This window comes from Trichosurus vulpecula, chromosome 2 (assembly GCF_011100635.1).
Source record: "Trichosurus vulpecula isolate mTriVul1 chromosome 2, mTriVul1.pri, whole genome shotgun sequence".
Classification (NCBI taxonomy): Eukaryota; Metazoa; Chordata; class Mammalia; order Diprotodontia; family Phalangeridae; genus Trichosurus; species Trichosurus vulpecula.
The window spans coordinates 279,718,323-279,737,087 of NC_050574.1; the positions used below are offsets into that span (position 1 = coordinate 279,718,323).

General features: G+C 37.5%; 1 protein-coding gene across 4 annotated transcripts in view; it reads left to right on the forward strand.

Moving 5' to 3' along the window:
• GTDC1 (glycosyltransferase like domain containing 1) overlaps positions 1-18,765 on the forward strand; it is a 351,898-nt gene that overhangs the window by 246,005 nt on the left and 87,128 nt on the right. For 3 of the 4 annotated variants that reach the window (XM_036746192.1, XM_036746191.1, XM_036746193.1), the window contains exon 6: positions 17,561-17,929. The exons of the other annotated variant lie outside the window; for it this stretch is intronic. In XM_036746192.1, the coding sequence (XP_036602087.1) occupies positions 17,561-17,929 (369 nt within the window). The remainder of the gene's footprint in view (positions 1-17,560; positions 17,930-18,765) is intronic. 4 annotated transcript variants of the gene reach the window in all.

The window sequence follows — 18,765 nt, forward strand, 5'->3', positions numbered from 1 at the left end:
TAAAAAATGGCTTTGAACAAATTTTAGAGCTGAGGAACCCATGAAATAGCAGAGGGAAACAGATCTCCAGCCCAAGAGAGCCTGGATGGTCGCCAGGAAGTGTCTATTACACGGTGCTGAGAGTGGAGGGCAGCCCAGCATGGGCTGCGCCGGGACAGACCAGACCCAGAGTCAGCCATCCAGAAGAGGCCTTGTGGCCATGAAACAGTGAGCTGTGGCAGTTACCAGACTTCTTAACCCACAAATGCCAAAGAGCAGGTTAGGGGAAAACTGCAGGATCTAGTTCAGAGCGGTCTGGCCACCAGCTCTGGGGGTGGAGGAGGTGGTACAGCAGTGGTGGTAGCAGCAGCAGGAAGCTCCTGAGGCTGCCTCTGGAGTGCCAGCGTCACCAGCTTCCCGAGTCCCTGGCTCACACGGTGGGAGGAATCTAGCAGCAGATCAGAGTGGGAATTCAAGGAGCATTTTGTGGGCACAAAGGCAGATTCTCTTGCTGTGCCCAGCTTGGATCTGAATTGTGGTCCTAGTTGGTGATTCTTGGGGGAGGAGGAGTGCTGCTGTGACAGAGCCTGGGGTGACAGTGGAATAGAAGTAGCTCTGAAAACAGCAGTGCTTGGCCCCTAAAACTTGGGACAAAGTACTCTCTACTCTATAAGCAGTCATACCCTGACAAAAAGCTCAAGGGCCAAGTAGTTGACTGGGAACATGAACACGCAGCGAAAATGAACTCAAACTCAAACTGTAGATTCCTTTTTTGGTGACAAAGAAGATCAAATCATACAGCCAGAAGAAGTCAACAAAGTCAAAGAGCCTATATCAAAAGCCTCCGAGAAAGATATGAATTGGGCTCAGGCCATGGAAGAGCTCAAAAAGCATTTGGAAAAGCAAGTAAGAGAAGTAGAGGAAAAATTGGGAGGAGAAATTAAGGTGATGCAAGAAAACCATGAAAAACAAGTCAACGACTTGCTAAAGGAGAGCCAAAGAAATACTGAAGAAAATGACACCTTAAGGAATAGACTAACCCAAATGGCAAAAGAGCTCCAAAAAGCCAATGAAGAGAAGAATGCCTTGAAAGGCAGAATTAGCCAAATGGAAAAGGAGATCCAAAAGACCACTGAAGAAAATACAACCTTAAAAATTAGATTGGCGCACATAGAAGCTAGTGACTTTATGAGAAATCAAGATATTATAAAACAGAACCAAAGGAATGAAAAAATGGAAGACTATGAAAAATCTCATTGGAAAAACCACTGACCTGGAGAATAGATCCAGGAGAGATAATTTAAAAATTTTTGGACTACCTGAAAGCCATGATCAAAAAAAGAGTCTAGACATCATCTTTCAAGAAATTATCAAGGAATACTGCCCTGATATCCTAGAACCACAGGGTAAAATAGAAATTGAAAGAATCCACCAATCGCCTCTTGAAAAAGATCCTAAAAAGAAAACGCCCTAGAAATATTGCCACCAAATTCCAGAGTTCCCAGGTAAAGGAGAAAATACTGCAAGTAGCCAGAAAGAAACAATTTGAATATTGTGGAAACAAAAACAGAATAACACAAGATCTAGCAGCTTCTACATTAACGGATCGAAGGGCTTGGAATATGATATTGCGGAGGTCAAAGGAGCTAGCATTAAAACCAAGAGTCACCTACCCAGCAAAACTGAGTATAATGCTTGAAGGCAAAATATGGATTTTCAATAAAATAGAGGACTTTCAAGCTTTCTCAATGAAAAGACCAGAGCTGAATAGAAAATTTGACTTTCAAATACAGAACTGAGAGAAGCATGAAAAGGTAAACAAGAAAGAGAATTCATAAGGGATCTACTAAATTTGAACTGTTATGTTTACATTCCTACATGGAAAGATATGTGTGTAATTCAGGAGACCTTTCTCAGTATTAGGGGTGTTGAAGGGAATACAGACAGAGGGCACAAGATGAGTTGAATATGAAGGGATAATATCTAAAAAAATGAAATAAATTTAATGGGTGAGAGAGGAATATATTGAGAGAGGGAGAAAGGGAGAGATAGAATGGGGTAAATTATCTCACATAAAAGTGGAAAGAAAAAGCAGTTCTGTTGGAAGGGAAGAGGGGGCAGGTGAGGGGGAGTGAGTGAATCTTACTCTCATCAGATTTGACTTGAGGAGGGAATAACATACACACTCAATTGGGTATCTTACTCCAGAGGAAAGTAGGGGGAAGGAGATAAGAAAGGGGGGTTGATAAAAGGGAGGGCAGATAGAGGGCGGAGTTGATCAAAAGCAAACACATTTGAAAAGGGACAGGGTCAAGGGAGAAAATTAAATAAACAGGGACAGGATAGGATGGAAGGAAATATAGTTAGCCTTTCACAACATGAGCATTGTGGAAGTGTTTTGCATAATGATATATGTGTGATCTATGTTGAATTGCTTGCCTTCCTAGGGAGGGTGAGTGGGAAGGGAAGAGGGGGGATGAATTTGGAACTTAAAGTTTTAAAAGCAGATGCTTAAGAAAATTTTAAAAAAAATTTTCAGGCAGCTGGGAAACAATATATTTAGGGAATGGGGCATAGAAATCTATCCTGCCCTACAAGAAAGTAAGGGGAAAGGGGATGGAGGGGGGAACGTGGTGAAAGAGGGGAGGGCTGACTGAGGAACGAGGCAATCAAAATATATGCCGTCTTGGAGTAGGGGGGGAGGGTAGAAATGGGGAGAAAATTTGTAACTCAAAATCTTGTGGAAATCAATGTTGAAAACTAAAATATTAAATAAAATATATACAAAAAATTACCTATTTTGTTTAAAAAAAAAGTAGTAAGGGACAGCTAGGTGGCATAGTGGATAGAGTGGATAGAGCCCAGAATGAAGTCAGGAAGACTTATCTTTGTGAATTCAAATCTGGCCTCAGGCACTTCCTAGCTGTGTGACCCTGGGCAAATCACTTAGCCCTATTTGCCTCAGTTTCCTCATCTGTAAAATGAGGTAGAGAAGAAAATGTCAAATCACACCAGTATCTTTGCCAAGAAAATCCCAAATAGGGTCATGGAGAATTGGACACAACTGAAACAACTCAACAACAATAAAATTATTAAAAGGAGGAAATGAACACAAGCAAGTACATTGATTCCTATACAGATTTAATTGATGCCAGTCACAATGAAAATTAAAAAGTACTCAGAAACCACCAATAATCTTCTTAATAAATTTAGCACTGTTTTAGAATACAAGCGAATGTGTAAATATTGCAAAAAGAGAATGAGGACCACCGTAGGGAAAAAAAACTGCAAAGGATTAGTGGAAAAACTTGGCTTGCACAGTGCTTCGCATGAAAACTATTTGAGCCAGATAACTGCATGACTCTGTGTAGATGAAACCAGAAGGACAAATAGATATAAAATGAAACAGATCAGTGAGAATTTTAACTTGGAAACTTTTCACCAGAAGAGGATAACATCACTGCATCTGCACATAAGGAAGATTCATCTGGCAGCAATATAAAGGATAGAGTCATGGAGGATGAAACTGCCCCAATCTGTGGGAAGAACTATCAGGGCCCTAGGATAGTGGCAGAGGGAAGAGAGAAAGAGGAGGGTGCTAGAGAAATTGTCTGTAGAGAATCAATAGTGGTTAATAGATTATTTACTGTTGGTAGTGACTTTTTTAGTCTGTACTTGAGAGTCAGTTCCATTTCAATGGAAATGGAAAGTAATTTCCAGCACTGTAGTTATTCTAACCAAATTCTGTCCTTCCTTTTCTCCCCCACCCCAGAAAAAAAGTCTAGTGGAATTTATTACCTATTACCATATTGAGAATGAACTCAAGTTCTTGTTACTTGGGTAGGGCCCATTTGGTTACTCATCAAGAACATTCAGAAACCACAAACGGCCAACCCTACCATTTTCTGGCTTTTGACATTCTGTGTCGTATCCCAGAATATACCACAATATTGCTAGGTATATATAAATGCAAACATATAGGGGATATTCAAACAAGGTATTCCCTGACTTAAGAAAACATGATACGTAAACTTGCTAAATAGATTAAAAAGGTAATTATTGTAAAAGGGAATTTTCCCTCTAGGATACTTAAAATGTCATTAGATATACATTTCTTCTATTTACATGTTAATTTTAACTATATATAGAGATGTGTGTATATCTACAGTACCCTCTGTTTTCTCATCTGTAAAATGAACATATTGGATTAGTTGGACTAGATAACCTCCAAGGTCCCTTCCCTCTCAAAATCTGTGATTCTGCCATACTGTTCTTAGCCATGGAAGAATGTCCCTCTTTGGATATCTGTTGAATCAAGACACTCATTTGATGAAAAACTATTTTCTCAATCTCTTTTCATAAATGAGTCACACCACTGAATGCTTCTTTACCTGAGTTTCCGATAAAATGATTGTCAAATACCCTGTACTTCATTTGTGATAAGCAACCCAGCAGAGGGAAATTTAACCATATAGTAATGTGACATTAAAATAAAAATGTGTGACACTTTCTGTTGTACCTTTTTTCAGGGTGGTGGATAGGGCACTAGGACCTGATGTCAGGAAGACCTGAATTCAAGTCTGTCCTCAAACACTTACTAGACGTATAACTCTGAATAAGTAACTACCACTGTTTGCCTCAGTTTCCTCATCTGTAAAAAAGGAGAGAAAAATAACACCTCCTAGAGTTGTCACAAAGATAAAATGAGTTAATATTTGTAAAAAGCCTTGTAAACCTTAAAGTGCTGTATAAACGCTAGTCATTATTATTATTGTTATTATTATTAACAGCTGTTACTAGGCCAATAATAATAAACTTTAAGATCATCTAGTAATTCTTGTTGACCAAAGTGTCAACTGTGTTGATCTTTGGTCTGTTACTTTGAATAATCTGTGATTTCATCAGTGAGGGTACCACCTTCACTGATACAGATAGCCACCCTTCCATGCCTTCTTGTCCTGCGCTGCTCGTATCTATATATTCGCAAATTTTGTATCTTAAGGTACCGATATACCGCTCATCTTATCCATCTTTCTCTTATTCCCCATGACTGGCCCACCTTCTTTTCTTGTCAGACACATCGTCAAGGATTTTCCCCCCACTGTATCCTGTCTTCTAGATTTGACATTGCTGGTAACAAGCTTTTGTCCACCAGCGTTTTTCCATTCTCCTTTAATATGTTTGTAATTTTAAGTCGAGAGATTCACCAACTTGTAATTGAAGAAAATGAACATGTTCCCGAAAGTGACCCCTTGAGGTGGGTAGTGTCATTATTGTAGTCATCACTGGGATCAGAGAGGTTGCCTTGCTGTGGTCACAGCTTCTAAGGGCTGAATCCAGGTTTTGAACCCATGTCTTTTGACTCTTAAGTTCAATGTCTTTTTTTCCATTGTATCATGCTGCTTCTTGGTATGTAGATTATTGAGGGGATAGTATTGAAGTAGGGTGAAATTTAGGCCCACCGCACTGAATAGATCTCCATCCTAGTTTGCCCCAACTTCTGTGGTTTTTCATTCATATGTTTGCATTTCTCTGAATCCCTCTCAATGCTTTTGTGGTCTCCTCTGCCTTCTTTTGAGAAATGTGAAAAACGTTCACATTTTATTTATGTTCCAGGGATAATGCAGTATATTCAGCAGTCTAGGCTAACCCATCTACCATCTGAATACTTCCTAAACCATGAAGTTTCCTGGAGGTTGTCACTTTGCTCTAAACTTGTAAAAATTGGGGAAAAGCAGACAACCTGGACTCAGAACAAGTTTTTGAATACATGCATTAAATGATTTATTGCAAATAGAAGTTGATGAAGCTTCCTCTCTTAATATTTGAAGTTCTGGGGTGAAGAGTCAAATTGCTAAGATTTGAAATTTGGAATAGAAAATATAATCTGAACATGAAGCAAACCAATATATAACACTCCAGCTTTTCAAGTGAAGAAAGGGAGTGGGGGTAGGGCTGTGCATAAAGTTGGAATTGCTGGTGATTCTGCTTTGTTCAGATTGTGGGTAGGCAAATGAAAAAATGACTGTAGTTTTGATGACCATCTGTTCGTGTTTCAGAGATCAGGAAACCAGTGCTTTAAATTTCCAAGTTTTACTTTCCTGGTTTACACAGTGTGTGGACTAATTTGAGGGGAGAAGCCAGGATAAGTGAAGTCTGGAAGCAAAGGAAATAAAAATGAAGACTGGGACAAGTGTAAGGTAGCACATCAGTAATAAAGAAGGGGGGAGGAGAGAGAGAGATATATTTCTTTGATATGTTTATTTTACAATAAATATACATTTTCTAGTAAAGAACAGGGTTAAAGAAAATATATATATTTGAAGAATGTGCCCATTGCAATTATCTTAACTCAGGGCGTGAGTACAAATGGGAACCTTTGGTTAGTATACAATGAAGAAAAAAATTCCAAATACTTAAAGGTGTTAAGTGACTCTTACAAGAAAACTTAAGTTAATAACAATAAAAACATAGATCTCCTCAGTCATAGAGTGGACATAGTTCCTCATCATGTAGGGGATGAGGTGAGTGGTCTAATGGAGACACAGAGACTAGGGTTTCTGTAATAAGAAACAGTTGATGGTGGTAACGTCAGAGTTGCTGCTAATTATTACCATTATTGATTTTAATAATATATTTGCATATGGAGAGTTACACTTTTTCTAAAGAATTTTCACATTATCATTGACAGCACCAGGAGGTAGGGAGAAGGACAGCTATTATCCCCACTTAACTACTGTAGAAATTGACACAAGGTGACAGAGGCAGTAGAAAATACTTTCTTTTTCCCTAGACTCTATTCATTCCTGCTAACATGATCTTATAGGTTGGTAGTTTAAAAACATTTCTATCCAAGAAAGATTCATTTTGGCATCTGAGAAAATTCACAGTCATTCTTCAAGATTTGTCCCCAAAATTCTCTTATCTTGGATAGCCAGCTTTCTTTACTTTTGCAATATTTCCAGACTCATTTCATTTCTCTATCTAACAAAAAAATAAATATTAACTCCTGACCTTTTATTTTCCTACCGTTCCTTCCAGTAACTACTTCCACCAGTAATAATCTTATCACTTTTCCTTTTTTCATTACAGAATCCAAGAAAATCACAGCAGATTCCTAGGGAAGCTCCAAGGTTAGAAACATTGTCTTGGAGGAATTCCTAGATCTGGTTCGAAATAAGGAAGTGATACTACTTTATTCAGTTGGACTATATTCCCCATCTTACTTTCAACCTCTAAATAATGCCTTAAAAAAGTATGAGGACATGAAATACATAATTAGAAGCCAGTTTCAGAGTTTTCTGTGAATGCCATATTAATACTATGGAAGATACGAGACAGCTACGTGGTTCAGTGGATAGAGAAGCAAATCCAACCTAAGACTGAGATAAAATCCACCCTAACACTCTTACTAGCTGTATGACCTTGGGCAAGTCACTTAACTTCTGTTTACCTCAGTTTCCTCAGCTGTAAAAAGGGGGCAATAACATCACCTACTTCACAGTGTTGTTGTGGGGATCAAATGAGATAACCTTTGTAAAGCTCTTAGCACAGGGGTGGATAGAGTGCCAAGTCTGGAGCCAGGAAGACTCATCTTCATGAGTTCACATGTGGCCTCAGGCACTTACTAGCTATGCGATGCCATAGTGAAACTAAAAATAAAATGAATGATGAGGAGTATTGTTCCAGGTTCTTAAGAGAATATGGATAACCTACAGAGAGAATTCGGTAGCAGTAGCAATAAACACACTTATGCATGCACCCAGTGCAACTTACTCTCCATCTTAGAGTAGAAAGGCTGAAGCAATACCTTGCTACTCTCCAGGTTATCATTAAAAATTATCATTAAAATATTAAAAATGAAATGTGCCTGAGATGAATGGGTGAACAACTTTTAAAAGGAAACAAAGAAAAGAAAAAATAAAAAAAGAAAGAAAAAAAAAGAATTCTAGTCAGGAAACCAGAGGGTAGAACAATGTGATACCAGGAAGAAAGGGAAGGACCACTAGACATCTGGAGCTATTTAATAGGTAAAAGAGAGAACTGAACTATTTCTAGAGGAAGCAGGTTCTTATATCTTAAGGAATAAGGAGTGGATCCATCACCCTACTCAAACATATTAATCAACACATTTTCCCAGTTATTTAATTAATGGAAATGAATAGGGATTATAGGACTATTGCAAAAGAATTCTAGGACACTTTATATGATAAAGATTGAAGTTGTATGTGAGAGGTTCAGATGATTGTCTCTGGTGTGTGGGATCGACTCTCACTCAAAAATACCTATCCTTTTGGCTTTCCCTAATATCTGAAAATCCACCATTTGAGATTAGCTATATAGACGGAGCATATATCAAGCACTTACTATGTGCCACGGACTGTGTTAAATGCTGCAGATAAAGAAAAAGGAAGACAGTTTCCATAATTAGAGAGGGTACATTCTAATGAGGGAAGACATGATACAAAGGAATGATAGAGAGGGGGGAGAAAGAGCTGGTGAGGAGACTAGGAAGTAGTATGGAAATTAATTCCAGTTAACGCATTATCCCGTGTTAAAATGTCGATAGCGGGATATTAAGCATTGCCATTCATTTATGGCTTAATTTGAATTAATTTGTGAGATTACTTTTTACTGGCTCAGCGCAGAATCAAGTAAGTTTTACTTGGTAGTAGGGTCCAGAGTACTAGGTGCTATTGCAGAGGGTTCAGCTCCAAGTGAAGTGCTTACTCAGTGAGAGCATTGTGGGGCACTTAGTAGTTAGACATAAAAAGCGGGGTTGGAGAGAGCAAAAGACAAACTTTACCTAATTTACAATTGTGCTTGTGACCCTCCTTGACTAAACTGAATTACAGTGGCAAATTGGGTGTAAAGTAGGAGGTTTGGGGTGTTATATTTAGAGAGTTTTTGTTTTGATTTTTGTCATGAAAGGGGTGTGCATATGTTAACAAGGATGACTGAGTTGGAAGAATATTTATTCTGGCAAAGCACTGGATAGGCTGGTTATGCTCCGTGCAGACTCAAAGACCTTAAAGTTAACTATACAAGTAGTACTGAATATTACAAAGGCATTTTACCAAATGGAATAATACAAACTGTTCTTACTAGTAAGCAGTTCAATTAGCAGTGTATACAATCTAAAACACTTGGAAATTAAGGGGAAACAGGGAATTGAGACATAACTATTTAACTTAAATAGTACTAATCACATAAAATGTATTGCCACATAAAGACCACATAAGCAAATAGTATAAATGGGATGTGAAGCATATTTGGGGGCAGAGGGTGTAGGGGGTGAGGGTAAAGGAAGAACAATTTTGAAAAGCTGTGGAGGGAAATTTAAAGGCAGAACAAGAACTTGTTCATGTCCTTCATTTCCTTATGACTCTCCGACTTCATAGTCATTTAAAGGTCAATCTAGGAGTGGAGGGAAAGAGTTTGAAATTTGTCTTCGAAGTGAAATGAAGTAAGCTATTGGGTTTTCCTTTCCCGGTCCTTTTCCCAGCCAATACTTAGTAGATTTCTTTCATGGATGCTTTAGCATTTTGATCCAAATCTACCATAAACCAAATTCTTCTGAATTCAGATATGCATTTCCTAAAATCAGAGGCAGAAGAACCCTTACAAGTCCAAGCACTTTATTGTACTTATGAGCAAACTGTGGCCTCGAGAAGTTAAATGACCTTCCCAAGAATGTGAGATCCTTGCTTGTTAAATCAACCTCTAACTGGTTTCTGTTGATCCTGTTTTTCTATGCTGTTGAAAACTTAAATGTCTAGACAGTCTTTCTTGTCCAGGTAAGACAACTGTGCTCACTATCCTCCTGCTGATTAATTACTAAATATTATATTTCCTATTGGCTTTGAGAGCTTGCTTCATGACTGCACTGGAAAATAGTATTTGTTTCATGAGTTAAGAAATAAATAAATCAGGTGGTTAGATCAAGAGAGCTGATATTGAGTGGCTGTTACATCAAAGTACTTATATGAAGACAGTAATGTTAGTACATTTGTCTTCTGGATTTCTTCCATGGATATTGTCCAAGTGATATTTTAGTACTTCAGAATGCTTCTCGAAGCTCTGTCCCTTGCTGCCTATTTCATATAGTTGGACAAATATTCAGGGGTGGAGAACCTGTGGCCTTGAGGCCATACATGGCCCTCTAGGTCCTCAAGTGCAGCCCTTTGACTGAATCCAAATGAAGTTTGGATTCATGGAAGCATTTAAGGGCCTATTATGTCCTAGGTACTGTGCTAATCACAGTGGGATACAAAGAAAGGCAAAAGACAGTCCCTGCCCTCAAGGAGCTCGCAGTCTATGGAGGAGACAACTTGTAAACACTGAGTGCCTGCTATGCAAGAGTATTTGCTGACCTCTGACAGAAATGCAGAGTGGCCCTGTTAGCCCCATGTAGCTGAATAATGGTGGTATAACCAGTCCGCTAAGCATGAATCTGTTTTCCTGCTTAACCTTTTGAGGTTTGAACATCTAGTTTCTTAAATGACCATTCACATTACTTGTGGATTTCTTTATCAGTAGTTGTTTTTTTATAAAATATGATATGAAAAGAAATCTTAAATATATACATATCTCTGTTTATAGGTCCAACATCTACCAAACTAAGTCAAGACACTTTTGACTTCTATTTAAGTTTAATGTAAGATTGCTAACTTTGATATATAAAACACATGTTGTCTCCTAGCATGATTTTTTAATTATCCTAGATCCGTGCTTATGTGACTAATTCCTAAAAATGTTAACTTTGCAATTAATTTGCAACATATTATTTAGTTACAGCGGGTTTTCCTATTGTAAAGTGCTGGTGTGCCTATAGTATATTTGACTGAACACTTGCATTTTCCCCCCATATTGATTTTAGGGAAGTGATTTCTTCCCTTCACTTATACTCCCCAGTGCTTTTCATTTTGGTTTCAACCCTAGTAACTTCACAGAAATTACTTTTGTCCAAATCCAGTGATATTTTCTCCTTTTTGGTGCTAGATGATACCGATTTCTCTATTATGGCTTCTACTTAAGATGAGTTTTTTTTTTCTTTTCAAATATAAACATCATCTTTGCTTATCCTTCTATGGCCTAATAGTCATGGGAAGACTTGGTGTACCCAGGCAAGGTATATCAACGTCAGGTGGGGTAGGGGACATAAAGAAATTAAGCTTTGGGACGTTATGCTGTATGAAGAAAAGAACTAGCACCTCTCCTATGTTGGCTTCCTGATCTGGCAGGTACTTCAGGACCCTGAGTCCCTACTCCAACCTTCCAGTTTTCTCCACCCCTTGGATTTCAGCATTCCAGTGATATCATGTTACTAACCTGGCTCGGCTTTTTGTCTTATATTTGCTCTTCTGAACTTGAGTCCCGCCTGCTCTTCCCCAGTCAGGGATTTGCCTCATCATGGATACCATCAGTTCTCCCTCAGACAGCATAGGATAATTAGTTATCTTCATCATTTTCTCTATTTTCTCTATCTATGACCCACTTGAGGGTCTCTTACTTGAATTTCTTCCCTTATCAAGATGCTCTCATTTCTTTAATGGCTTTTGGTGTGTAAATGATGTCCTTAATCTACCTTTCCAGCTTGGATCTATCTCTCACAGGCAATCTAAATCTTAATCCCATATAATCTCCAGAATATCACTGTGTGAGTAGATTGCTTTCACGTAGAGTATAAGATGACAGAATTGTAACTATGGAACTCTGCTCCTATGTGCCCCACTCCCAGCCCAACTTCCTTATTGAGGTAGAATATTATCATCTCCCAGTGCTTCAGACTTGGAACCAGCTTTAGTCCTTTTCTCTCTCCTCTCTCTCTCTCTTCCCCTTCCTCTAGCCTTCCCTTTCTCCTCTACTCACTCTCCTTTGTGAAGACCACCAGATTACACATTTTTAGTATTTTATGTGCTTCTCCCAGGTCTTTTCCCCCCTCCCCCAATTTAAATCCATATCTTACCAAAAGGCTACCGACAGTTTCTGTTTTACTTACTTCACCTATACACATCTCATTTACTGGTTCATTCAGTAAATACTTTTTAAACATTCACTGGGGGTAGAATATCTTTCTAGAAGCTCTCCTCATTACAGTCCATCTTTAACACAGCTGTCAATAATGTATTCCACAGTCTCCACTTCATCTGTACCATTATCTTTTGTCAGTTTATGAATCAAGGTGAAACTCCTTACCATGGGCTTTGTAGCTGGCTGCCCATTGACACTCTACTCATTATATCAGATACTCCCCTACATACCCACCACATCTTGCTTTGTTTTTCTTATCGTTGCTCCTTCAGGTACCTCTCTAGATCCGAACAAAGGCCACCTACATGCCTAGGAGGATATTTTCTTCCTTCTGCCATAAGTCCATGCATGACCTTATCATCATTTAAAAGCACATACAAACAAATCCAGTTTTCTACATTAACTCTTCCATGAGCCTGCCTGATCTTCATCAGTCGGATCGGCAACAATATTTTTGATGTTTGGCAACAGCCTACCTGATTACACTCATGTATATAGCCTTCAAAATTTATGAAGATTTATTTATTCGTCTTCATTTCTTTATGTGTATTTCTATGTATGGGAATATGGGAGAATTTGTAAACGTGGAAAAAAAATTATTCCATTGTGACTCCAGGAAGGTTTAGGAATCAGTGAGAAATAGTACTTTAAAAATATTATATTGCTAACATAGGATACTTGTATTGAAAAGGAACTCTCAGTTTTTGGATTGCACATAGTCTTGACTTCTTTTCACTCCTTACCTTGGGTCCATCTCACTTCTCATTAGCACCTCCACCAAAATTGGAACTGGAAAAAGAAAAGAGGTGTTCAGACATGTGGCTACTTGCATCCTCATTTCACTGAATTAATATAACAATAGTATAAACATTCTTTCTATTCCATAGAATAGCCAGTTTCCACCACATCAATAAAGTATTTCTTTTCCTTTTTTGCACAGAACATTTTGCTGCCAGACTTCTAGTGTAGGGCAAATAGCATCTGATTAAGAATGTTCTGGATGGGTTAATTAGTGTGGTGACTATTATTAAGCAAACTGCTTGTTAGTATTATGCCTATTTGATCTTGGTATTGATGTGAAGTAATTGACCATAGAGCCACATTCAGAAAATCTGGAATAAAATTTTGTGATTTACATTATGAGAATAAGTTGTTTGTATTAAACATTTCTTGGAAAATATTACTTTCATGGCACAGAGAATCAGGAGACTGGTTTCTTTCTTTTTTTTTTTAGAAATGAATTTTCCCAACCTGTTATAATGAAATAAATGTAGCACCAGCTATAATGGAATAAAAAAGTATTCGGGAATTATGGTGACTCCTGCCTTCAATATAGCTTACACAGTATAAAAAGAATAGGACAGGGGCTGTTTGTGTTCCACTTTCAACAAAGGATGCTTCTCATTTTAGATTCAACTAATCCTCTAAATACTTCTGCTGGTGACTATCACTGTAATAAATAGACCATCAGAGAAAAATATGAAAATGTACAGTAAACAAGGAAAACCTATTATGCAACCACATTCCTTCTAGTGCAATATTATTGCCTATATTATTCAGTGGTATTTTGTCCAGTCTATTTTTAAGTATCCCTAGCTATAGCATTTCCCAAGAGAATTTATTCCACGATCTAATAAATTATGCCGTCAGGGAATTTTTCTTGAGATTCAGCTTAAATTTTCCCTTTCTTAATTTCATCTCATTACTCCTAGTTATACCCCCTTGTACCAGGCTAAATAATTATTCTCTCTCCTTGGAGACTCCTATTATGTACCCCTCTAGTTGTCACTTAACCAGACTATTCATATTTAGTTCCTTTAATCTGTCCTCATAAATCAATTCTTCTATTCCCTTAATCATTGTTATTGCTCTTCTAAGAACTCTCTCTAATTTTCAACATGCTCAGTACTGAGGTGTGCCCAAACTAAATTCAGTATTCCAGTTAGAGTCTAACTAAAGTGCTCTGTCAAACCTCGCTGGGGTCTTCCCACTCTGTAAACTCTATGTATACAAGACTATCTATCTATCTATCTATCTAAAACAAGAAACATCTACTAAATGTCATTGAAAAGTTAGGTCATATTGATACACATGTAACGTGTAAATTGGGTTTACTTCCATTGTGCATTTTTAAAAAAGTTAATGTTGGTTCTTTGGTTGTTTGCTGGACATGTTTATATCTTTCACATTTGCTGTATTTGTTCATGCTTCTGTTGGTTTCACCAACACATCAAGATATTCATCTGTGTCTTGTGCAAAATGGGATTTTATCCATCTTTGAAAACACTTAGAAAAAGTGTTAAACAAAACCAGGCCTAGCACCTCGCCCAGAGCTAAATTCCTTGTCAGTTACCAATCTCCATTGTTTACAACCCTTCAGCCAATCTTCAGTCTCTTTTAATTTGCGATACTGTTCTCCATCCAGTATGAATGGATTTTATGAGTAAGATGGACCATGATACTGCTTACCAAAATGGAAATGTGTTGCATCAGACTCCTTTGATTTATTATTGTGTACTCTTAACACTGTTTCTCTTTACTGTAAATAATTTTAAAGCTTGCTTGGCATTCTTAATTACCTCGAAACAGATATCTTGCCCTAATTGTTTTACTGTTCTTTAATAGATTATTACAGATGTTTCTCCTCAATATTTTTTCATTGTTTTAGTGGAGGCTTAAAGGCATTGTCAAGGTCACCATTTTACTTTTTATGAGACTTTTGGTAAAACTATTATATGGATATTTTCCTGTGGTATGTCCCTGCTTTTTCCACGAATTTTCAGGAAAATAATTTAAATTGATTAATTAAGCATTTTAGCTAATTCCCCTAACACCATAGAATGTATCACCCAAAATTGATAATAAATATTCAGGATTTCCTTTTTGCAATTTTTAGATGAATGGCTATTTAAATAAATTTTAAGAAGGATTTTTGAGATTTTAAACTCTTATTTGCTTTATGCTTGTATATTTTTCTTCAAAGTCACTGTTTTTCAAAAAGTTAATATGAGCCTATCCTTCCCTTCCCTCCCCCACCCCGTTTTCCAATCTGTAGCAGTAATAATAGAAATCTTTTTTAATGACTGCATATCTATTTTGAAGCTTTTTCTCAAAATACTCAAAACTAGAACAGACTTTTAAAGGAATGCAGAAATTATGTATAAAACAAGTGAATTTTGTCCCATCTGACTTTTTGGACTCACCAAATGTAATAACTTAATTCAACCAATGAAGATTTAATGTACTTGAAATTCATTCATGTGGGTTTAAAATGACATTTTCTTGTACTCAGCCTCTTTTTCACAGAAGCTTATCACAAAAGGCTTGGCTATAAGACAGTGATTTTTTTTAATCTGATAGAGCACGCAGAAAGATACCAAGGGGTGAAGCATCTGCATTGGTAGAGTAATGAAGTCACAGATATTTGTAGTATTGAAATGGTCACATGTGTGTAAAGTCCTACTGATGATGTATCATTGTGCTGTGGAGGGGGTCCTGGGTTCTTGTAGCAAAGCAAAAAGGAGCAGGTTCTACCAAAATAGAAAGACTGTGATAGACTGTATTTCTTGTCCAAGAAATTGCCCAAGTTTGTAGGGCCTTAACACCTCGTAAGCTCAAGGGCAAAAAATTTTTTATTTTCTCAGCAACAATAATTCTTGAAGACAATCTTCTTTTAAAGTTATAGAGAAGTTGCTGTCTGTATTGTGTATTGGTGTATGAAATTATAGCTTTTTGAAGTGCTGATGAGTGTGTATATGTATGTATCATGAGCTTCTTCCGGGCAGGGTGGATCCATCTTTGTCTTTTCATCCCCAGTGTCTAGGATAGTGCTTGGCACACAGATATAACAAATGACTGCGGGATGAATGAGAATTCTATTCGGAAGTTATTTTCAGAAATAACTGATAATTGATTGAGGACGAAATGATGATCATTAAAGTTCCTTCCGTATCCAATATTCTGATACTACAGTTTGAGATTTTCCTTCTCTTTAATTTCTGTAGGTCTTAGAAAGATAGCGTAGTATACTACAGGAAGGGAATAAACATTTACTCGGTGCCTACTATGTGCTGGGCACCGTATTAAGCACTTTACAAATAGTATCTCATTTGATCCTCACAACAACCCGGCGAGGTACATGCTATTATTATCTCAATTTTAAAGTTGAGGAAGGCTGAGGTAGACACAGTTTAAATGACTTGCCTAGGGTCACAAAGCTAGTGAGTGTCTGAGGTAGCATTTGAATTCAGGTCTTCCTGACTCAAGGCCCAGGACTCTATCCATTGGGCCACTCAACTACCTCTGGGGTTAAAGTAGAGGATTCATCCCCTCCTTAGCCATATGATTTGGAATAAATCATTTAACTTCTCTGCACTTCAATTTCCTCATCTATAAAATGGGGATAATGAAATTTGCATTTTCTATCCCCCAGGGATGCCAGAGACAGAATCCTTTTTAAATTGTCACATGCTTTACAAATGTGAATTGTTATTATCAGAGTTTGCTGTACAAAGTACGACAGTTGGTTTTATCCTTTCTGTTTTTACTTTCTTTTTGTTTGATGTGAAAAGATTGCCTGCTTTTCCCAAAAAGGCTGTCAAAGCCCACGTCATGGTAGTCCTCATCACGCCTTCTCTTCCTTTGTATCACCTACAGTGCCTGGCAGTGTTTGGCTCACTGCTCTGTCTGCAATAGGTATTTGATAAGTACTTGCTGGTTTGAGTCTGATTTTGTAAAAATGCCTCCTCCTCCCATGCTTCAATCTGTCTGGGATAGATACTTTATTGTGTGCAGAGGAGCGAAAAAATGAAAGTCACTTCAGTTCAGTTCAAGCATTTATTAAGTGCCTAATATGTGTGAGATACTTCTCCTTGAGCTGGAGAATCCAGAGTATTAAAAAGGTAAAAGACTCAAGAAAACCTTGAAAGAAACATTAATAGCTGCAATTCAAGATTCTTTCTATGCATGGGCTAGGATATGATCAAAAATCGGTAGGGTTTAATGAAGGAATAGGGTGATAAGGTAATAGTCCAAATTTGGATGGAAAGAAGCCATAGCCCTCATGACTTAGAGAAAGCTTAATGAAAATGAGGAGAATTAATGAAAAGAAAATTAATACACTCCCCTCTTTTGTTTGATTCTGTAGAAAATCTACATGTAGTCTACCAAATGAAACAAAAGGGAAGAGTGTATTTATATTTTGTCCCTTTTCAGGGAAACACTAGAATGAGGGGGGAATACAACTAAGGGAGGAGAACCTTAACTAATAGAGGACTTTATTTCTCAATTGTGAACATGGCCAATGAAAAATTTTGCATGCCACATAAAATTTTTGAAGACTGTTGTCAAAGTTGGTGGAACTCTGAACTCCAAAATTTCAATTTTATAGTTACTTTGTTATTGTTTTCTGCAGTTCTCCAGTTTGTTTCTGAGTTTGTCCATTTTTTTCTTTTTCTGTATTATACATAAGTATCTAAAAAAAAAAGGAGGAATTGAGCTTAAAATGTCATGTTCACTTAAAAAATGGAAAATTCGCTTTATGTAACAGGTTCATGCCAGAGCACAAAATGACCCATTTTAAGAAGATATGTGGCCTTAAAGGAAATGAAGATGATACTCCACTTACAGATCTTCCTTTCCAGCAGAAGAGCAGCGTTACTGAGAGTTTAATGAAAAACAGCCGTTTGACTCTTGAGTCTGGACTTTGTGAAGTACAGTCTGGCCCTCATACCACCCAACAAGATAGCCTATCTAATCCATTAACAAAACCGGAGGGCCTGAACAAGGCTCACCCATCAAGAAATTCAGACCCTGGTCAAGAAGAAGATAAGCAACATATGACTCTTAACCTCTGTAACATTTTGAGTGGAACTGATGCGCAGCAAAGACCGCTGCACATCGTCTGGCCTCATAGGTGGTAAGTATCGTTGGTGATAATAGCTACCTATACCTATGACAAATTTATGAATTTAGCTTATATGTATAACTTTAATAATATGGCCAGATGCTCACCCGGTACTGTTGAATAACAGGCATGCCTCATTATTATCAATAATAACAATAGTTAACTTTTCTATATAGTTTATGGTCTGCAAAGCACTGTACATGTTATCTCACTTGGTCCTCACAACAGCACTGGTGATTCAGAAAACTTTCAAAATACATGACAAAATTAATGGTATCCTATTGTAATGAAATAATAAATTATTGCAGAGCCCTTTTGAACACTGCTATTAAGAAGCAACATTTACATATCATCAATATTACAGTGAACGTGACTGGATTTTTCCTAACCTGGCAGTTCTAAAAAATTACCAAGCCCTACTTCGTATCATCATAGGAAATTTAGGTACATTTAAACATGCTTCTCCTCACTCCCCCCCAGTCCCTACCAGATTCCCACCTAAATACCTTAGTTCTTAGTGCAAACCAAAATATCTCCTAGTATAATCTTTCTAAATAGAGGAAAATCATCTCCCATGCTATGTAATCACTACAAATATAGACTCATAAACTTTAGCCTGACTCCTATAAATTAGGATTTAAAGAGGTAAAATGTCCTGATAATCTTCCGGTATTAGGCATGAACATTTTAATCTAGTTTTTATTCCTCCCAGTTTGTTTAATCTGCATGTGGCCTGATTAGAGTTCACTTCCTCCACAGATTACAGCCTGTTTATTGCAGAGATGTAGGGTCGATCAGTGGGTCAGCTTTTCTGAGAGCAACTGTTTGCAGGTGAAGTAATAAGTACA